Source organism: Monocercomonoides exilis (assembly GCF_001643675.1).
Source record: "Monocercomonoides exilis strain PA203 chromosome Unknown scaffold11-1913109, whole genome shotgun sequence".
NCBI classification, from domain to species: domain Eukaryota; phylum Preaxostyla; order Oxymonadida; family Polymastigidae; genus Monocercomonoides; species Monocercomonoides exilis.
In genome coordinates, this window is record NW_027150556.1 from 68,033 (window position 1) to 90,557 (window position 22,525).

The following is a 22,525-nucleotide window of genomic DNA, read 5'->3' on the forward strand; positions in this document are numbered from 1 at the left end:
ACTACGTCGCGAAAACCTCGGCCTAGTGAAAATCCCCAAAAATGATACTAGGTTCAAACTAGGTTTAAATTTTTAGTATCCTTCCATAGTGTTTCTTGGGATGGGGACACACCAAAGCCTTGCCACTACCACACCACCTTGTGTATGCCCTCACTGCCTTTCATCTGGTTTTTGTTCCAGCCTTCCAGCTCTTAAGCCTGGCAAGCTACAAGGGCTGGAACATAAGGGGGTCTGAGTCAACTTTCCCTATGAAAAGTGAGTGTAATGGCTGTAGTGGAATACACAGGCAGGGCATAGACACTGGATGTGTGCCATATTGTAGGCACAGTGTGTAGGCACATTGCAGTGATATCAGATTGGCTGTAAGTTATGACCAGTAAAAAGATATGAGAGCGGGAACACAGGGGAGGTCTGTCACTTTTTCTATGAAAAGTTCATGTATTTTGCCTATGGCTCCAAAGCAAATAGAGAGGTTGTTATCCTACCACTACCATTGGATAGAGGGAGAGTATAGCTAGACCCTCTATAACATTTTCGAGTCTCGCACTCTCAAGCCTGAGGCACTACAAGGGCTGGAACATAAGAGTTCCCAGTCAATATTTTGTCAGTGTATTTTTCATATGAAAGATAGTAGTATATTGAGTGTAGTGGTGTGGCATTACATAGGAGCCAGATGGGGATACTGCCATTGGCTAGGCACAGTGTGCAGCTAGACCCTCTATGGCATTTAGAACTTTCCAGCTCTTAACCCTGTGGAGCTATGATCCAACAAACATAGGGGGTCCTAGTGTAAAATTTCATTGAAAAGGAGTTTTTCATAGGAAGGATACTAGTATATCGACCATAGATATAAGGGAAGTTGAGCAGTGGCAATGGCGATAGCACCAATGGATAGAGCAAGTGTGGAGCGAGTTTCCCTATGGCATCGAGAACTTTCCCAGATTCCTGTGTGATTCGCTACAGGCCAGCCAATGAGGAGCGTCCAAGTCACTCAAAAAGTCAATGGAAAATACTCACTTTTTCTGGCACTGCCCTCAGCCCAGCCACAGCCCACCAGCCGAATGTGTGCCACAATGTACCTGCAGGGCATGCCCACCCCACAGCACCATTGGCATGTCTGTAAGTTATGACCGATAAAAAGATATGACAGTGGGAACACAATGGGTACCCTATGAAAAAAGTGAAAAAATCATATATGAATGTCAGTATATTGAGTATAATGAAAAGGCATATGGACCGAGGGCAAAGATATTACTACCATTGGATACTCCAAGAGCATAGCTACTTGCCCTATGGCATCAAGAACTTTCCAGCTCTTAAAGGTCATTCCCTATGACCCATGGAATATACAGGGTCCATAGTGTAAAATATCATTGAGAAAGGGTTTTTGATAGGAAAGATATGAGTATTTGGTGTGTAACTTCAGGGCATCACATAGGATGGATACCAGGTTGCGACCATTGTGTAGAGCGAGTGTGCAGCGAGACCCTCTATGGCAACGAGAAGTTTCGCTGACTTGCCCCTGAGGCGCTATGAGTCTGTGAACATGAAAGGTCCACAGTGTATTTTTCATAGAGAAATTACATAGACAAAATTTTCTAGTATCAAAAACCTCGAAATACACTACGCCGAGGTTTTCGAAGTGTAGTGTAATTTGGTCACTTTTCCAAGGAGCTCAAATTTCTAGTATCAAAATCATCCTTATTACACTACACAACGAAAACCTCGGCGTAGTGTAATTTTCCCCGTTTTTAGTATCAAAGCAGGTTTTTCAGACATTCCATTTTCATAGTGTATTTCTAGTATCAAAAGTTACAAAAATCGAGGAAACCTCGGTGTAGTAAAGTTGAGTCTATGAGTTTGTCGAAAAAGATAGATTTTCTGGTCTGGGCACCCGGGGTCTTTTACCATATTTGAGGTTTTTTCAATGAAAGTGACTGAACAAAACCCAGTGCACAGCCCACCCAGCCGGCCCGGCCCACAGCCCACAAACCAGACCCCGCCCACTGCACAGCCCTGGTCCCCCGCTACACCGTCACTTTTGTTTCTGGAGCTCTCCCTCCAACACCTGAGGAGATAGGTTCGTTGAAAGAGAGGAGGGTCTGTGACCAGCCCAGTCATTTTTCACCCTCTTTTTCTCACACCACAGCCCAGCCAGCCAGCCCAGCCACACTCCCACCACCCAGCCTTGTAGCCACTGCCCACACGCCCACTCTGCCCACATCAGCCAAGCTGTAGGTTATGACCGATAAAAAGATACACCCCAATGAAGTTGGTTTTCCAGTCAGTCTTTCCAGTGAAAAAAGTGAATGTCTGACCCACCCAGCCAGAAGGATACACAGGCGCCCAGCAGCACCCTGCCCAGCGTGCAGCCGCAGTCTGTGCGCACACTGTCACTTTTGTTTCTGGAGCTCTGGCTCTCACCAGTAAAGCTCCACGACCCTTCCAACACACCACCCTCAGTCACCTTTTCTGACTGGGCAAATACATTATATGTGGAACAGAGCCAGGCCAAGCCACAGGGCCTGCCCAACCATAGGCCCAGCCCATAGCCCGCCTCACTCGCCACTTGCCCTGTGGCCTTTGCCAGCCCTGCCCATCAGCCCTTCCACAGATATCCTCCACTCAACCCCTTTTTCAGTCAAACTCAAATTGAGTCTGTGAGTTTTTCGAAAAAGATGGCACTTCGAGGTCGGGCAGCCATAATCACATAGAAAAATTATCATAGAAAATATTCAATTTTCATAGGAAAAATATACTAACTGATGTGTGGAGAAATATCTGCTGGACCAATCTCTTAGCAATTACACCACAACCCACCCCCACTAACATTCCCCAACATATCCCTCTGACTCCAGTCACTTGCCCTCCCAACACTCTCCACAGCTCTCCCAAGTCAATACCCCCAATTCACTTTTCTATGTAAATAATCAACATTGAACTCAAAACAACTAGCCGATCGGATTTCTCAGCAACCACTGGGATGATCGAAACGCCGTTTGGCCACATCCGGGCATGGGTTACTGTGCCGGTCATATGTGTTTCGATTCAGCCACTTGCCTCTCCTTCGCTCTCTGTGACTTCACCAACCAGGCACCCCCAGTCAAAGTCAAAAAATTTATTTCTTTTCTGGACAGCCTGCCAGACACCCGCCACCAACACCCATATGCATGCTATTATCAAACTATATGCACATATATCATACATTAATATCAAAATTATCTGGCCATTACTTCGGGAGTTATACTCGATTTACCTTAAAAATGACCTTTTTAACTCAAAAATTCGATTATAACTCAAAAACTACAAATAAGTGTATCCAACCAAAAATCACCAATATACAACATTACAACGCATATTCATGTGTTTAATCATATTTTACATTGACTTTGAAATTTTCGAGAAAAAAAATTTTTTTCATTTTTTCAGTCAAAATCACCAACTTGTCCGCACTGCCCTGCCACAACCGCTCGACAGAAAAAATTTAGATTCGAGTATGTTTATAAGGGGCCCACGTCCTTGCCACCTGCCAATTATCAAAGGAATCTGAGACCCCATATTTTTCGGTCGTTGATCTAAGATCACCACTTTTTCAGTCAAATTCTTCATATCACATTTTCTCACTAACCAGACCAATCTGGCCCGAGAAAAAAATTCAGCGGACTATTCGCAAATTATCCGAACTTTTTGTGTTTTCATATGTTTCGATCACAACTTTCATAAAAACCGATTTTCACCAATTTTTCAATTTTTCTGACTAACGTGAGCTAAATTCAACTTAATCAGAAAAAATCAAAATTTCGCATTTTTCGAATTTTTGACCTTGACTTCAAAAATTCACAATTGGTCCAACTAACACTCCGATAAAGTCTCACAACTTAGAAAAATTTATTTATCGAGATATTTTAAAAATAATTATGAAAATTTTGACTGAAAAAATTTTATTTAACAAATCATTCCACAATTTGAATCAATTAATTTCTGATTTTAATATCAATCAATTCCTCTCATAATATTACCCATATACGTAACTTTTCATCAACCACTAATTCCTACTTCTTTATTAAAAATCATTTTTTTAAAAATTGTTTGATCTAGATCAAAACCATTTTTCTATGTTAAGAATTCAACTTCTCAAAAACAGTTTGTTACCAATCTCACTATACACCATTACATCCCCCACCCCTCATAACCTATACAAAATATTATTTTCAAATTTATCTGTTCATGGAATAAATAGAAAAATATTAATTAAGATTGAAAATTTTGGTAAAAAAATTATTTCTCAAGAGGATTGCTTTCAATATTAAAAACAAAAATAATAGAGATGTATTATATGATGACTATTTATTTAATAAAAAAATTGCGTTGAGAAGGATGTTATAAAAAAATAAAAAAATTAAATATTATTCAAAAAATGAGTGAAAAAATGAAAATATTTTTTTATCTCCAAAATTGATGGGCAGACTAACATCAAAAAAATATATAATATACAATATCTTAATATCATTATTGTTGAATTTTTTCAATAGAATGAAAAAGTCAGTTGTTGAGATAAAAAAATAATATCAAAAATAAAAAAAATTAAAAAAATAATAACATCACAAAGAAAAGTTGAATTCAATTGGTTATTTTATATAATATAATATATATAATAAAGATGATAATAACATATAAGAATACTGATATTGATGGTTGGTTCTGAGCAAACAAAAAAGTATCTTATTTTTGTTGATATTTCAGAATGTTATTTTTTCATTATTATTCAACCATAACTAACAATATTCTTTCAATTATATCATCATAATTAATATTATCATATCATATATCTTCTATCCAAATTTCATCAAAAATAAAAAAATAAAAAGTTAAAAAAAAAATTAATTTTATCATATCTTGAGGTATCCATATCAGATTTTAATAAAAATTATATAAAAAGATGAGAGGGGATAAGTAGAAAAAAAGATATTTCATAAGAAAAATATTGTATTTTTTCCAAAAAAAATAAAACAAAAATATCGATTTTCTCCATTGAAAATGACCCCTTTTTTTCCTTATTTTTCAAAATTTTCTCGCTAACCGCGAGGTTAGGGAAAGATCATCTCGCGCTACTACTCCAGTAGCGCTCGCTGGATGAAATCTGCGCACATCAATCCTGCGCGCAGATATTCATCCATCTCGCGAAAAAAATGAAGAAGAGTAAAAAGTTCATGAAAAAGAAAAAAGATAAAAGTTAAAGATTTCGGGGGGGAGGGGCAAAAATTTTCAACAAAAATTTGAAAACCTTCAAATTTGTACATAGCAAGAGTGACAAGATGGTGGTGTTATTTTTAAAAAAATGAAGGCCTTTTCTGATGGGTAAGAGTCCCACCCAATGGCCGACGCGCCACACGGCAAAAGTTCGGTCGCTTTCGCTCCCCGCCCTTTTGCCGCGTTTGCCGCGCGGCCCCCACCCCACGTAATGGTTTCTTCCTTATTCATTTTCTATTTTTCAGAAATCAGAAACTTTTTTCCTTGAAGTCAAAAAATTGACTCAAAAAACTTCAATGTTTTCAGTGAATATTATCCAAAAAGATGGATCTATTTGATTAATATCATCACATTGAAACCATTGAAGAAGTCCCTTTCTTCTCTTTTATTGGAGTCAGAAACTTTTTTAAAGTGTTATTTTTTGATCACAAAAATTTGATTCAAAAAATACTTCAAAGAAATGATGACTTAACCAATAAGATTAATATCATCATAATCACTTTGAAGAAGTTTTTCTCAAGGGGAGGATAGAAACTTATTTTTTGATATTATTTATTTTTGACTCAAAAAAGTTTCATCCTTTATGACTTTTTCCCACATTGGATTCCCTCAAATTCCCATTTATTTTTTCCTTTCCCAAAATGTATTTGGGGAGTAGTACTTCATCCATGGTATTATTAAGGCTTTCCAATCATCCGTCCTTAAAGTTTTTTTTCAGTGTTTTTATATTCAATCATTCATACGTTAAATCCCTTCAAAAGGTTTAAGAGAATATCTATGAATTTTAAAACATTTACTTGTGAGATTTTAGACGGACTTTTTTTTAATCAATGACTTAATCAAAAAAAATGGATAAAATTGGACAATATTCAGAGTTAAGCCTCAGTAAATCGTGCAAACAAAACACTCTGAGACGCACAGCCCTCTGATAACATGGATTCGTCTAATCCGTCCTTCTCAGGCACGACCCCTTTACCAACACTCTCATTTATCTTTACAATAGCCAGGCAAAAATGGTCCAGCGAATGAAACGATTAATTCCAAACTAATGAAATCCGTTTTAATTACATTCACCATATGTTTTTATTGGACCAACCGTTCCGGCCAAATCTTTCAAAGGCGGTACAACCAATCCTTCAAGATCCTCGACTTGGAAATAAAATATTACAATTTCCTTATAAATTTACTCCCTTGTAAAGCAGTATAATATAGAATCTCAGTCTATATACCAGCTTCCATCCACAAGGCATTTAAAGGAGATACAAGACCCATCACATTATATTCTAGTCATATATGTTATTCTACAGCTCACCCTGAAGATACGACCCCATTTACACACATCCCTTTTACAGGATCTTCCCTTATCCAATCGTCGCCGACCGTAGATAGGAGGGTTGTCAATATCCTCGATGGCCATGGTCTTAATTTCCATATCTCTATTTTTATCCAAAAATCAATTCTTTCCCAAATGGGAAACATGCCCAGGAGATTATCAATATAATCCTTCAATTGTCATATTAGCTAAATTCTCTGGAATAGATTCTGACTTAGAGGCGTTCAGTCATAATCTAACGTATGGTAGCTTCGCGGCACTAGTTTCTCAACTAACCGCAAATGCCAATTATACGATTCTAGGGTTCCTCTCGTACTTACTAGAATTACCATCTTGACAATAATTACACAATATCAGTAGGGTAAAACTAACCTGTCTCGCGACGGTCTAAACCCAGCTCACGTTCCCTGTTAGTGGGTGAACAATCCAACACTTGGCGAATTCTGCTTCGCAATGATAGGAAGAGCCGACATCGAAGAATCAAAAAGCAACGTCGCTATGAACGCTTGGCTGCCACAAGCCAGTTATCCCTATGTCCCCTCACTCACATGTTACAAAGGGGATAACTTCTTATATATAATTCAAAGGGTGACTATGGGATTTAATGGATTATTTTTTATTAGATACACATTTGGTGGACTAGTGGATGTTGATATGTCAAAATTTTTTTGAAAAGTTCCATTTGTTTAATTTTGAAATATTATAAAATTTTCATATTTCATTCAAATTACTGTTTCAACTTACCAAATTTTGCTGTCATTGAAACAAATCCTTGTCAAAGTTATTTTATCCGTTTGGGTGTGATTTCGTGAGTGAAAACAGAAATATGATGAAAATATGAAATATTTAATTTTTTGAAAATTGAACAAATGGAAATTTTCAAATAAAGAAAAAATTTTATATTTCGATCAAATTTCTGTTCACACTCACGAAACTTTACTAAAATGGAAAAATAAACATTATCAAGTTTTTGTTTTCATGACAGCGAAATTAGGTGTCTGGGTGCAGAAATTTGATCGAAATATGAAATATTTATTTTATCTGAAAATTAAACAAAATGAACTTTTCAAAAAAATTTTGACATATGTTGCATTGTTGACAGACCTCCCTTTGTCGAGAAAAAAATATTTTCTGGTTTGACTGAAAAATGACTAAAAAATCATTCAAAAATTTATCTCCACAAATACTGCAGATATTAACCTGATATTATTTCTATAAACATATCTCCACCTTTCAAACATAATAAATATTTTAATTTGAAATGAAAATTCTGAGTCAAAATTATTAAAATTCGTTTCATCCATATTATTCCGACTGGTCAAAACAACGCTTCGCTTATATCTAATCTTTTTCGTATTTAAAATGATTAAAAATTGAGGAAAAAATTAAAATGATATTTGCCTCTTAAACATGCCATAAATATTCTTTAAGCCACACAATTTTATATTCTATGTTTTATTAAGAGTATTATTCCGGAAAATGGAATATTTTTTTCTTTAATTCTGTTTAACGAAAATTAGATCATGATACATACTAGGTTACATGATTTAGTGAAAACAACTTCTCTGTTAATGAGACGATAACGTTTTGCTAATTTGTTGATTATTTGAGTAGTCAACTGGATGTTATTTACAACTTCATTGCGTATAGAAGGTTTGAGTTATTTTATTTATGACTTTTCCTTTTCATTCATTATTAGACCATTTTGTTTAAAGAATCAACACTTTTTTTCCTCCTCAAACTTCAATCTGGAATATCTGGGTCATGTTTCATAATTTATCAACAATAAAATGCTTTAACTTATTGTTATAACTGCGTGAAAATTCTTTTAATGAGGAGTGTTTGAGAGATGCAAAAATTTCACAGTTGGACAATGAAAATGCGTATTTTAAATATATAATGTGTGCTTATTTTTTCATGATTTTTTGGAGGTTTAACTGTGCCTATTTTGAAAACTATTGAATTTTTATAATTTTTGACATTTAATGATACTAAGGCCGATTGCTACCAACATTCTTTGGAAATTTCTTGAATATTATTGATTAAGGCAACTCAACAGTGCTTTTTAAGTTAACAAAAGAGGAAAATAATTTCTAATATCTGTATCGGCTTATGATTAAATTTTTGATCAACTCGGAAAAGAAATATGAAGCTGATATTAGTCTATTTCCGAGCACCTTCCCGTCATATCGAGTTTCCTGCGATTAGCTCTTTATGCGGAACAAACCTTCTTCCTTGATTTGAAACTTATCATTATCAAATCATCTTTCAAGAAAATCTTCAAAATATCATTGCAAGAAGCATACATCCAGCTGAATAATCTGTGATCGAAGAACCTAAAACAAGAGAAGGTTTTTTAAATGCCTCGACATTTCTACAAACATTTCTTCAACAACATTTGTGTATTCCTATCCTTACTATCATTTATATTCATTTTAGCTTTTCTGAAATTATCTTTACAACATCGATTCATAAGCAGCCTGAGATGAACAACCTTTTTCAATCTACCCAAACAAAATTTACGCTGCTATGGAAATGCGACGTTTAAGAAAAAATTAAGGAAAACGAAAAACTGCTCAAAAGACCGGAGGGGAAACATTCAAATTTGATGACGAACAAGTGAATATTGTTTTCTTGATGAAACTACTGAGCGTACAAAGCAATTGAAGAAATAGTTTGTAGAAGAAAGGAAAGAAATTGAAAGTCAAAGAAGTTTTTTTTTCTTCTTCTTTTTCTTTTTGTTTATTTCATTTTATCAAAATGAAATGGGATAAAACATCATTTTTGAAAAGATTTTCAAATGACCGTTTGTTTTCTATTTTTGAAATGATGAAAAAAAGAAAACTAGAATTTTCGTGCTATAAAATCCAAAACAATTCATCAAGCATTCACAAAATAATTAGAAATATCCACCGATAATTCATCAGAAGAAAAAACAATTAATTTAAGAAGATGAAATATTCCATGAAAACTTGTGATGATATCCTCGTATCCTCCTTCTTCAAGCTTTTCAAACACTTTCCTTTTCAACTCTTTCCTTTTTGCTTCTTCCATTCTATCTATCTTTTTCCTCTTCAACCGCATTGAAATATGAACAAAAAATATCAAGCTTTGGCATGTCATTTCGTCTATCAACGTCGGTCTCTGTATCTCCTCAAAAATAGTATCAATGGCTCTTCCTTTCAACATGCCATCAATTTCCACTGCTTTGTTTTCTGCCATTGTTCTTAACAAATAAAGGCATTCTCTGCTAATATCTATGTAATTGTCCTTAACTGCTCGAAATAACTGAACAATTCTGCTGATAAACCCAGAAGATTCTTCGTTCCACAAGGTGCGGTATTTAAAGTTGTAATACATAACACTGAGCCATCTCCTGATTATTATCACTTCTATTCTCTATTTTCTTCTTCTTTTCTCTTCCAGTCGATACACTTTGACAGATCTTCCAATTCTCTTGTTGCTTCTCTTGCAAAATGAAGTTCTTTCACAATCACTTCTTTCAAGCTTTCATCTTTGTTTAATCTGTTCATCAAAAACTGCCAAGCAGACTGATACCCAAGTTGCGTTAGATAGGGATGTTCCTGATGAAATTGGATTATCTCTTTGATTTCATTCAAATACAGCTCTTTTTCAATTTTCTAATTAAAATCAAAAAAAAAAAATAATCGATTATTTCAAAAGTGATATAGAAATTCTCATACAAAATATTTAAACACGCTCAAAGCCAGAAAAGCGATTTCTACTTTTTTTTGAACTTCCTCGCTTTCTTCTTTCTTCGAAGCAATTGTAAGAAGGCAAGGCACACAAATCGAAAGCAATTCCGTTGAAAATTCTAAATTGAGAAAAAGATAGCATTCACAGAGATCAACAAGAAGCTTTTCATCCTTTTCTTCTTTCTTCTTCTCATTTTCATCATTTATCATCTTCTCAATTCGTTTGTTCAATAAAGAATATTTAAAAGGATAACGTCATATATCTTTCAACTCCATCCAATATCCGGTGCACCTCAACAGCAAAATCACATTTTCCAATGTCACTTTCTTTTCTTCGATCATTTCTTTGATTTTGTTGAATAATCCACTGAAAAAATGAATTTAAACTCTTCTTTATCCATCTCATTCATCAATGTATTCATTTCTTCGACTTTCTGTTTCTGATCATCTTTGATGCAATATTCCAGTTCAGCAAACAATTCTTTGATTTAAAAAAAAAGAAAAAAATTACAATCGTCAAGAATTCAAACAACAACTGCAAACCACTAAATCTTTTAGTAATGCTCATCGTCTGTTTTTTTGAAATTATTGCATTCAGAAATTAATGTTGTTTTTATCATTTACATTGAATTTGCATTTGTTTGGATAAGAGAAAATGGCGAATAGGTTAAACTCAAAATAGTCATAAAAATATGTGTGTTTATACTGTTCTTTCTTTTGTTGACATTTTTGAAAAGCAACTGTAGAGAAAATCAAGCTTTATCTCTGTTTCTTTATTTGTAATGGATTCAGTGATCAAACAATTTTATTTGAACTGGAATATCCGTCCACAGAATGAGAAATCCGTGAGTGAACATTACCTGTTGAGCTAGGAATATTATTTCATGTGGATTCACAGACAATGGTGGAGATGCATTGATTTTGAAATACCATCTGATGATTTTTGCTATTTGGAAGGCAGAAGAAATTCAACAATTTTATTTTTGAATAAAAGCATCTGCATATGTGTATTTTGTATTGTTCTGTTGATTGTGAAGACATTTCCATCTGTATTCTTTTAAAAGTGCAGGAATTAGAATTGTTGTTGAAATGGTTAATCTCCGCTTTGTGGAGCAATACGATGAGAATAGAGCAGATTATAATATATCAATTGGGAAATAAATGAAGTAAAGCAGGTGCAATGCTTTTCATAAGCCATATTTGAAATTAGAGATAATAACAAATTCGGACAATTATTTATTGAATGAAGATAAAAGGAGAATTTTTATATGAAAAAGGAAAACAAACGAAATAGAGAAGCATTCTGGTACATAATGCAGAAGAAATGTTGGCGCATTTTTGGATGAGGAAAGCAGTTTGTAATATGGAAAGCTCGATATTAATTGCGAAAATAGGCAAGAATGCAATGCAAATAAATGAAACAGGATGTGAGCAGCATTAATGTGAATGAGACAGCTATTCAATTTCTGAAAAAACAAGCCTCCTCTTCGAGGAATTTTAATAAACAAAGCCAAGATATATTTTGCATATTATTGACATGCACTTGACGGAGATTTTGAATTCTGATTTCCATCCAGATTCTTGAGCAAAATTCAAAGCAAACGACAATGAATTCGAAAATTTTTTCACTCCCATTTTCAAGGCATTTCCCATCAGAGAATAGCGAAAATTTCTGTTTCGTTTTGGTTGTTTCTGATTCGTAATTAAGCTTTGGCAGTTAGAAGTGGCAATGTTTTCTGTACTTTTGTCATTGTCGCTATCTAATTTGTTCTGTCACTCCACTTCATATGAATGACTGTTTTGTTTATAATTGCATTTATCCTGTCACGTTTGTGGAATATTTGAAGCAGAGAGCAGACCTCGAAAGTTGGTTTCTCTTTGATGCCTTTAAGCATAACTTCTTTATCCTTAATCATTTGTCAAAGAAATCTTATCGTTTCAATCACTTTAACATTTCTTCAACATACCATTCATCTCTCAGCTTCACAATAATCTTCTTGAACTTTATTCATTCACATTGAACGCATTATCTCTCGAGATTGTAATCTCTTTTTTCAACTTCTTATTCTCATTCAAGAAATATCACTCGTTCACATAACTTTGCTGCAATTTATTCTATAACCATGAGAAACTTCTTTTAATGTTTTTATTTAACTTTTCTCCTTCTCCTCCTCGTTTGGATCGCACAAGCACTTATCAGCGGCTGAATACCATTGCAACAAAAGTGCATGAAGACATAACGCCAATCGCTGCTGTAGAATATGAGAAGCATGTGGAAAGAGAAGAAGAGCAGAAGGTAAAGATGAGTTCGATGAAGAAGAGGAAGAAGAAAATGAAAATTAAGATTTTTTACTTTTTTCATCTTCTTGCAATCATTCCAATCACAATTCTATCGTTCTCTTTCTCCTTTCTCACCCTCCTTTATCCTCATTCAAACCATATTTTTCAGGATAATTCATTCTTTCACAGAAGATCCCTCCTTCTCATCATTATTGAATCGAGCTGATCAAAACTTTGCAAGATCAACTTCTCCAGCTCGCTTGCAGAAGTTTGAATCACAACCCAAATATACTGTTCTCAATTCCAACAAACCCCACAATCCCCACGATGAGATGCCCTACCAGCTGGAACAGAACACCGCACTTCCTCTCAAAGTCAAACGTGATGTTGTGCTCTCGGCAGTTCGAAAAGAACTATCCATGCGACACACGCTAGAGCTCCGGTTGGTAGAACAGCTGCGCTATCACAAAGCTGTGCATCGCTGGAGAGAGTCAAATCAGCGCGCACATTAAGAAGAAGCCATAGGCCGAGTAGATGCAGAATGCGCAGAATCAGAAGAAGGAGCATGCACGTGCAAAGCAACAGTGAAGGCGCAGTGCGGGAGGAGGTAGTTTCCAGACGCTATCTCGAAACCCACCCACAGGAGATACGAAATCCAACGGAACACCTACGACGCTGCCAGCGGACACACCGAAAGATCCACCGCACACATCTGCAGTGACTCCCACTCGTCCACAAACACACAATACGAAACACTAAACACCCCAATCATCCCTTTCCCGTGGCACAACCTCCCCAATCGCAACAAACTCGTCCATTGTCTCTCTCTGCCTGTCCGAATACAAATGCCACAATGCCACATCCGATGCCAAACACCCACCCCCACCCATACCCATACCCCCTTCTTTTCTCTTCACCCTCTCTGAATTTGACGCTCCTCAGTAAACGTGATGCTCATCTTCCCGTCCGGCCGCATTATCCCTTCCACAACCGGCTTCCCAACATTCTGCTCCCACTTCGCATGTAGCTCCACCAGTAGCGCTTTCACCATCATCTTAGCCAGAAGGTTCTGCCAGCTCCATCACTCACCTTCTTGTTAACCAGTCTCAAAAATCTCAAATGCAGATATTCCACATCCAGGATCTGCCCTTCCTTCTTTACCAAGGAAATGGAGATGCCCATTCTCTCTTGCTCCACATCAATTTCTACACCTTTCGTCGACATATGCATCTGTTCCACATCTTACCCAACTCCATCTAAACCTCCATCTGAATTCATTTAAAAAGACACATCTGTTGCTTCTTCTTCTGCTCTCCTGAAATCTCCTACTGAATGCCATCGTCTGGTGAAGTTCAAAACACTTCACTTTCTGTGAATTACTGTTTGTCTGCCTCAGCTTCTGCCCCCGCCTTCGCAAACCTCAGCCCACTCAACCCAAGCGCCTCCACAACCAGCGGCGCCATCGCTTCTTCCAGCTTCCCCTGGTTCTCTTTAATTTTCTCCACAAACTCTCTGTGCACTGTCCGATACCTGCCTTTCTCCTCATTCTCATAACCTCCTTCTCTCCCTCTATCTTCTTCTCCCTCTTCTCGCTCCTCCAGCACCGCAAGCACCGCAAGCACCGCCAGCACCGCCAGCACCGCCAGCACCGCCAGCGCTATCGCTGCTGGAGACAGAACCGCATCATTCATCCTCAGCCCCTCTTCCTCCAGCACCTTCTCCACAATTTCCCCCACTTCACACACTGCGACCCCTCGCCCCATCACTTCATCACTTCCTCGTCCAGTTTCACCTCCACACGCCTCGACTGTTGCGATCGCCATATTTGCAGCGACGGGTCAAACAGATCGTAGATCGACGGGAAAGCATTCACGTCTGGCGCTGCAAAGATCCGCTTGCTCCCCGACTTCGTGCCCACCGACGCTGCAAGCGACGGAAGCGGAGCCACCAGCGGAACCGAAAGCATCTCCGAAAGTGCCACATCGTACGCACGCATAACACCCCAATACAGCACCGCCCACCGCGCCACAACATATCCCCGCAGCGTCTGTTGCTCCTTCAGTTACGACTATCCGTGATTTTCATACACACCAGCCGTCTCTCGATGTCGTCCATCGCTGCTTCATATGTGTATGACACCGCAACCTCCGAAGCATCAGAAGGGTTAATCGCAGGCACTGATGATGAAGATGACAATGGCTTTTCATCCTTTGCAGCCTTCTTCTCTTCGCTTGTCCACCTCCGGAATGGCGAAGAAGACCTGCGTTCATCTCCAGTTCAGATTGGTGAAACAGATAAAGAAGGTGGGATTTGAAAAGGAAGAAGAGGAAGCAGAAGCAGGTAGCTGATATCATTAAATGCGATGGAATTGAAAAGAATAAGGAAAAATCATTTGTCATATGCTCAAATAAAAAGCAGATGCGATTGAAGTTGATTTAAAAAAATGGAGAAGAAGAGAAAAAGAAATGTGGAAGTTGAATTGAAAAATTGAAAAATAAAAAACTGCCAAGCAGACTGGTAGGCAAGTCACGTCAAATTAAGATGCTCCTGATGATGTTGAATGATTTCTTTGATCTCGCTCAAATACAGTTCATTTTCGACAAACTGACAAAAAAGATGGGGAAAAAATATTATCAAAAATGAAAAAGAACTACTCATACGAGATATTCAACGTTGCTCAAAGCCAATAAAGCCATTTCCACATCTTTTTTGGCTTCTTCGTTTTCCTCTTTCTTCAACGAAACTTTCAGAAGTCAGGGAACACAAATAGTATATTAATTCATCCGAAATGTTGTAGCTTTGAAAAAAAAAGCATTTGTAAAGATTAACAAGCAAATTTTCATCCTTTTCTTCTTTTTTTCTTCAACTATCATCTCCTCAAATCTTTCGTTCAATGAAGACTTTCTTTATCCATTAATCCATATATTTTTCATGAAATTGAAATATCCCAGATATTGAAGCAATAAACACACATTTTTAACTATTTTTAATTCTTCAATGTATTTCATTCATTCCATTGAACAGTTCTTTTGCGAGATAATTTGAAATTTTGATTATTATTGAACTGAACAATAAAAAAAAACATATCATCTAAATGCTTCTCAATTAATAAAAATTAAAATCAACATACCATTCAAAATGAATATTAATCATAAATACTTTTGACTGTTATTTTCGCTGAAATGAAAGAGCTGTGAATGGAAACAAAATTATTGGAAAAACAATTTGATATCACAGAACCATAAGAAAGCAAAGATAAATAGAAAAAATTCATATTCATAGAAAAAACAACTAAATGGATTACAAACAAGAAAATTTGTTTGACCGTTAATCTACTTTGACTTCCTATTATTTTTGTTTGTAGATATGAAAACGCAGGCTTTGTTTCGAGATTGATTAACTGGTTTTCGCTTCCAGTGATTCGAAGAGGTCGTGAAAAGGTTAGCTAATTTTTTCTTCAGGATTTTGCATTGATATTGAATGCTTAAGCCATTTGAAGAAAAAATTTTTCCGTTTAAATATTCTGATCCGCATGAAGAAGAGGCAATAAAGCATTTTAAAGAACTTTACAAAGAAGAGAAAAAAAAGCAACAGTTTGACCGTTAATCATGCTTGCGCTTCAGTGCCCATTCAAAATCAAAATTCAAACATAAGTATTTCAATTTTAGCGCTCACATTTAAAGTTATCTGGAAGCTTTACTTCATTGAAATGATTTTTTCTGTTATATCAAAGTGTTTGTTGATTTCTTTGGATATTTCAAGTTTAATGTGTTGAGTAAAGTTATAAGCTATCGGGATACTTTTATAATTAGTTCCTTTCTTGAGTGGGTTGTTCAAGCTGGAGGAAGACTTATGGAGGGAATCATTCTTTCGTTATTTCACGTATTTTTGATGCTCGGAAGCATGCTAACTAATTACCTTAGGGACAGAATCAAGGCAATAATGAACAATATCGTTGATCGGGCAATGAAAGAGCTTTCATTCCAAAAGATTTTAAATCTGAGCGAAGATGAAAAAAATCGATATGGTGAAGGGAGATTGATGCAGTATCAAGATCAAATTACAATGGAAATCTTGAGTACATTCGAGCATATTAATCATTTAATGGTGTTGCCGCTTGATGTTTATTTTTCTGTGAAGACACTTGTTACGTTTTTTGGAAAATCATCATTTTGGGTTATTTTGATGATTGTTGTTGATTCACCAATTTCTGCGTGGATTTCAAGACAAAGGAGGAAGCAAATGGAGCAATGTCGAAATGAATCTGACAAAACAGACCAGACTACAATTGAAGTATTTGATCAAATTAAGGCATGCTATCCAATTTCATATTCCATTTGTGTTATTTTTAGAAAAAAAGATAAAAAAAGTGAAAAGAAAGAAAGAACAATAAAAAATATATATTAAATTACTTGATTATTTCCAGTAATGATAATTTTATATTTTCTCTTCCTATTCTCCTTCACTTTCACTTTTTCCTTTCTTTCTCTTTTGGTTTTTCATCGCTGTTCTTTTGATTTAGTTAATAAAAATAAATGGTTGGGAAGAAATGATAAAAGACAGACTGCTTCAATCAGAGAGAAGAAAAGACGATTTTTTTAAAAAAATGGTATTCACTCATTTAGAAGTGCATTTTACAGTTGGATTTCTTATTTTTCTTTTTCTTTCTTTTCTTTAAAATTTTATTGGTTTATTTTGCGAACTTCTTTAAAAATTTTCACTCAAAAATCGATTCTTGCAACAGATCATCATCAATTCCATCAGCGAAAACTTGAAGTCGCTTGTAAATGCGCTCACCCTCATCGTGCTTGTCGGCTTGCGCTTCTGGCAACATCTGCCTTTGAAAGCGTCTTTCTTGTTTCCTTCCATCCGAATCGTTGTATCACTCAGGACATCGCTGAACGGGATTCCGTCGATGTTGAATAGCATCTGGATGGAGAAAACTGTCATTGACAGAATGGAGATGCTGCTGCAGTCTATTGAGTCTGCTGACAAATGCGAAGGAAAAGAAAGAGAAGAGGGAGAAGAGGTGGTTAGAGTTATCAGGCCATTTGGAAATGGAAGGGACGATAAAAAGGGAGGAGAAAATGAAGAAAAAGAAGGTGAAGAAGATAAAAAGAAAGAAGATATTGCTGATTTGTCGATGAATTTTGGGGAGGATGACAAAAGTTCGATTACATCCACAAACAAAGAAAATTCCAAAAGTGATGATGATGAAAGTGTGGCGTATCAAAGAAAATTCATTGAAAGTGTTGAAAAGAAAGAGAAAGAAAGAGATAAAGAAAAAGTGAGTGAAGAAGAAAAAGAACATCATAATGATAACGATGATATAGTGATTAGTCTGTCAAATGCAACGTTTGCATGGGGTCGCTATGAAGTTGCCAACAAAAATGAAAGAATATTAGAAAAAGGCAATAAAACGCAACTCAAAACATCGACAAAAGATGAGAATGAAGGAAAAGAAAATAAAGAGAAAGAAGAGAAAGAAGAGAAAGAAGAGAAAGAAGAGAAAGAAGAGAAAGAAGAGAAAGAAGAGAAAGAAGAGAAAAGAGAAAAAGAAGAAAAAGAAGAAAAAGATAAATTGCGATCATCACCAACTGTTTTATCAACTTCTTCCTCTTCCTCTTCCTCCTCCTCCTCCTCTTCTTCTTCTTCTTCTTCTCGTCTTTCCTCTATTCTCCACATTTTTCAATCCTTCTTCGTCCAGTTGTATGGCCTCAATCACTCATCCCACACTATTCCTCTTCCTCCTCCTTTGCCTTCTCCCTTTGCTGTCCTCCACAGCATCTCCCTCTCTCTTCCAAGACATTCCCACACAATCCTCTTTGGCCCTGTCGGGTGTGGCAAGTCAGCGCTGCTAGCGTCCATTCTGGGAGAGACAATCTGTTTGGAAGGGAAAGGTTATTTAAGGGGAAAGGTGGCTTATGTGTCTCAGGTGTGTAAGTTAGAAAGAATAAAAGAAAATTAGTTATAATTTATTATTATTATTTTAATAACTTTATCTCTTATAAACATTATATTCATCATTTGTCTCACTGAATTTATATTCTTCTTCTTCTTCTGACATGCATCATATATCTATTCCTCTATCATTTCCGTTCAGATTCCCCACATTTTCAACGACACCATCAAATCCAACATCCTCTTCCACACTCCCTTCGACTCCGTTCGCTACGCTCGTGTCATTCAAGCATGTTGTCTGAAACAAGACTTGGCCATTCTTCCTGGTGGAGACGAAGCAGAAGTGGGTGAAAGAGGATACAACCTGTCGGGCGGGCAGCGTGTGAGGATAGCACTGGCAAGGGCAGTCTATTCATCGGCTGAGGTGTTTGTGTTGGATGACATTTTGGCGAGTGTCGATGCTCATGTTGGGCAGATGCTAGTGAAAAAGTGCATCAGCCAGCTGCTGAAAGGGAAGACTGTCTTGTTAGCGACACACCACACGAAATATCTGCCTTATTTTGACACAGCCATCGCAATGGAGGAGGATGGAAGGATCAGAAAGATAGGCAAGGCGGAGGAGTTTGCGGGGATTGCGAAGGAGACTGGCGTGTTGGTTGAGGAGAATGAAGATGGTATTGAAGAAGAAGAGGTGGAAGGAGAAACGGAAAACACGGAAGATGATTATAAAAGCAATTGTGAAAAGAAGACTGAAGATTCAGTTAACGTGACTTCGTCATCTTCAGCGTCATCTTCTCCATTCCCTTTCCAAACTCCTTTTGTTTCGTCTCAACAATCTCCATCTTCTTCTTCTACTTCCACTTCACCATTCACTTTTAAATCACCTTTCATATCGACTCAGCAATCTGCATCGTCGTCGTCATCATCATCATCATCTTCTTCTTCTTCTTCTTCTTCTTCTTCTATTTCGAGTGAGTTTCCACCAAATCTGCAGACAACGCCTCCGCCTGTTCTGAACCCAGTTGATGAACCCACTCCCTCTTCCTCTTCTTCCTCTTCTTCAACTACTACTACGACTCTTCCTTCTCCTCCTTCTCCTTCTCCCTCTGAATTGGGTCGTCTGAAGAAACCCACCGATATGGAAGCTGATTCTGCTTCCCTCTCCTCCATTTTGTGGTATTTCAAACATGCATCGCTCTATCTGATGTTCTTTTTTATTCTGGCAATTGTGCTGAATAAAGTTGCACATAACGGTCAGAGTGCTGTACTTAGCGTGTGGACAGCGAAGGATGCGCAGATGGAGCAGATGAATGGAACATTGGATGGGATTGGAGGAGAAATGAGGGGAGAGAAGAAAGAAGGAACAAAAGGACAGAAGGAAAGAGGAGAAATTGTAAATGATATGATGGATGAATCTTCATTGAATCCTTCGATAATTTCATCATTATCATCATCAAATGAAAGCAATCACAAAAATGGAGATAATTCCAAAGCAAAACCAATCATTCACGCATCGCTACCAAACATCTTCCAGCTCAAAAAGCAAAAGACACAACAGTTTCTTTTGTCCTTTCTGAGCCGCTTTGATCTTTCCCCAGGATTTTTGTTCTTCCTCTACATCATCATGAATCTCTTATCGTCGCTCAGCCAGATTCCAGTGAGTCTGATCAGAAGCCGATTAAATGTTCAGTCGAAACGTGTTATCAATACAGAAGTTTACACAAAGCTCTTCCACGCAAAGATGAGTTTCTTCGATACAACTCCACTCAACTCAATATACAACCAGTTGTTCGACATAAGTTTTGGCAACGATGCATTGCTCTTCACCTTCAGTTTTATTGTCTCGTCACTTGCAAACTTGTTTCTTTCACTGGCAACAATTTACACAACGATGCCAGCGTTGCTTCTGCCAGTGCTGCTGGTTGTGGGTGTGATGTTGGTTGTTTGCTACACTTCGTCTTTAGCGAATCACCGCATCCGTCGAGCGTCGTTTGTGGCAAAAGGCGAGTCAAGGCGTTTCTTCAGGCAGTGTTTAGAGGGATCTGCAACAATCAGGGCGTTTGGCATGCAGGAAGATGTGAAGGAGAGGCACAGGGAGCTGTGCAGAAGGCTGAACGATGCTCAATTCTACAATAAAAGTGTGAATGAGCTTATCAAAAACATCACTAGCTGGTGTAACGATGCGCTTGAACTGCTGGCTTATTTGACGGCAATTATCTTGAAAGCTGTAGGGAGAAACACATATTTCCTTCCGATGGCTCTTCAAATGGCACGCTCTGCTGTTTTTTTGGGGGAAAGCCTTTTTCACCAGTACGAATCTATGCACAATGTGTTGGGGAATATTGGTCGGATCAGAGAATTGTGTGATGTGGAGCAAGAGGGAGAGTGGACAACAAATGTCTCTGAAGTTACTGATGAAAAAAGCAAGATGATTAGATGCAGCGAATCGAAAGAAGAGAATCCTGTGAATGGAAATGGGATGGAATCTTCAAATGTTTCTTCTTCTTCTTCTTCTTCTTCTTCTTCTTCTTCTATTACATCTTCTTTGTCGTATCCGCTGTCAAATTGGCCATCTGCAGGCAGAATTGAGTTCAGCCATGTTGACTTGAGATACCGTCCTAATCTTCCGTTGGCTCTGGACGATGTCTCTTTTGTGATTCCTGATGGTGCAAAAGTGGGTATTGTGGGGAGGACAGGATCGGGAAAGTCGAGTCTTCTGCTGGCACTGCTTCGGATTGTGGAGGCGGAGTGGCAGAAGAAAGGCTGTGCCATTCTGATTGATGGACGAGATATCCACACACAGCTGGGCCTCAAAGAGCTTCGGGGTGCAGTGGCAGTGACAGCACAGGAGCCGATGCTTCTGAGTGGGAGTATCCGGTACAATCTGGATCCGTTTGGAGAGCACAGTGAGGAGGAAGTGTGGGAGGCACTGGGGCAGGTGGGGCTGAGGGAGGTTGTGCAGCAGATGGAGGAGCAGCTTGGGGCAGATGTGGCAAATGAAGGGAAGAACATTTCGGTGGGACAGCGACAGCTTCTCTGCCTGGCACGCGCGATTCTGAGGCGCGCGCGGATCATTCTGATGGACGAGGCGACAGCAAGCGTGGACTTTGAGACAGACGAAAGGATCCAGCAGGTGATGAGGCAGTGCTTCAAAGAATGTACAGTCATCACTGTCGCACACAGGCTATCGACCGTTGCAGACTCTGACTTGGTGTTTGTGATGGAAAGTGGGAAACTCGTTGAGAGTGGAGCGCCAAAGGTTTGCATTTGTGATTTAATTTTGAATGCGAAATCGTAATATTTGCCGAATTCGTTTTATATTTTTTTTTTTTTCGGATTTCTTTTTTTTTTTTATTATTCGCATTTTTAATGACAATTTGTAATTATCATTTCTTTTCAAATTTTTCATTATGATTTTCTTGCAAAAACAATTATATATATATTTGTTTATTCAGGAGCTATTGTTCAGAGAAAACTCCAAATTCTTGTCTTTGGCTAAAGCAGCGGGTGATGCTTATGTTGAACAATTGAAAGCAATTGCATTAAAGTCTTAAAATGTTTTTAATAATATTTAATAAGCAATATCACACACATCCGTTTGACAGTTTCTTTATCAAATATAATTAAGGACATGTAAATTTTTGTTTTCATTTTTCTTCATCCAATCAATTTGTTATGTAGTTTTTGATTTTTTATTTTTATAATTCTTAATTTTATTTTATTTTTATTTTTATTTATTTATTTATTTATTAATTTTTTAATTTTATTTTTTTTTTTTTTCATTTTTCAAAATTGTGGAAAAATTGAATTATATGCATAATTTTTTAGGTAATATTTTCTAATTTCACAAACAGTTGAAACAATTTTGTGAATGTTTTATTTTCTCCGAAAATACAACATTATTTTGTTTCATTTTTCTTTTTCAAATAAAATGAAGATAATTAAATATCATTTCTATCAGACAATTTCACTTTAATGTTCCGAAGTTGTTTGTGAAGATAAAATGGGAAAAAATGTTATTTTTATGTAATAAAGCACAACACCT

The 22,525-nt window shown here is 37.0% G+C and overlaps 4 protein-coding genes across 4 annotated transcripts; 1 reads left to right on the forward strand and 3 right to left on the reverse strand.

Annotated features, from left to right (window-relative positions):
• Nucleotides 1-829: 829 nt before the first annotated feature.
• MONOS_17263 (uncharacterized protein) lies at nucleotides 830-2,224 on the reverse strand (the record flags this gene model as incomplete). Its single annotated transcript, XM_067870166.1, has 7 exons — nucleotides 830-945; nucleotides 1,014-1,117; nucleotides 1,269-1,330; nucleotides 1,448-1,538; nucleotides 1,832-1,901; nucleotides 1,949-2,006; nucleotides 2,069-2,224. The coding sequence occupies 7 exons, from the start codon at nucleotides 2,222-2,224 to the stop codon at nucleotides 830-832; spliced, it is 657 nt and encodes a 218-aa protein (XP_067731431.1).
• An 11,110-nt stretch (nucleotides 2,225-13,334) lies between these two features.
• Nucleotides 13,335-13,633, reverse strand: MONOS_17264 (uncharacterized protein; the record flags this gene model as incomplete). Its single annotated transcript, XM_067870167.1, has 2 exons — nucleotides 13,335-13,410; nucleotides 13,497-13,633. The coding sequence occupies 2 exons, from the start codon at nucleotides 13,631-13,633 to the stop codon at nucleotides 13,335-13,337; spliced, it is 213 nt and encodes a 70-aa protein (XP_067731432.1).
• A 322-nt stretch (nucleotides 13,634-13,955) lies between these two features.
• Nucleotides 13,956-14,402, reverse strand: MONOS_15258 (uncharacterized protein; the record flags this gene model as incomplete). The annotated part of the gene is made up of 1 exon (XM_067868122.1): nucleotides 13,956-14,402. One exon carries the CDS (start codon nucleotides 14,400-14,402, stop codon nucleotides 13,956-13,958), a length of 447 nt encoding a protein of 148 aa, XP_067731433.1.
• Nucleotides 14,403-15,829: 1,427 nt separating this feature from the next.
• MONOS_15259 (putative multidrug resistance-associated protein 1) lies at nucleotides 15,830-22,282 on the forward strand. The gene is made up of 9 exons (XM_067868123.1): nucleotides 15,830-15,897; nucleotides 15,944-16,019; nucleotides 16,069-16,172; nucleotides 16,234-16,313; nucleotides 16,361-16,890; nucleotides 17,102-17,188; nucleotides 17,324-18,514; nucleotides 18,683-21,739; nucleotides 21,936-22,282. The coding sequence occupies exons 1-9, from the start codon at nucleotides 15,875-15,877 to the stop codon at nucleotides 22,032-22,034; spliced, it is 5,247 nt and encodes a 1,748-aa protein (XP_067731434.1). The 5' UTR covers nucleotides 15,830-15,874; the 3' UTR covers nucleotides 22,035-22,282.
• Nucleotides 22,283-22,525: the final 243 nt, after the last annotated feature.

Bases quoted from the DNA above. Each gene is read 5' to 3' on its own strand.
- MONOS_15259 (XM_067868123.1), top strand. From the start codon at position 15,875: ATGGATTACAAACAAGAAAATTT. The intron at 15,898-15,943 runs GTTTGACCGTTA...TTTTGTTTGTAG, and splicing joins GATTACAAACAAGAAAATTT to ATATGAAAACGCAGGCTTTG. The intron at 16,891-17,101 runs GCATGCTATCCA...CTTTTGATTTAG, and splicing joins AAGTATTTGATCAAATTAAG to TTAATAAAAATAAATGGTTG.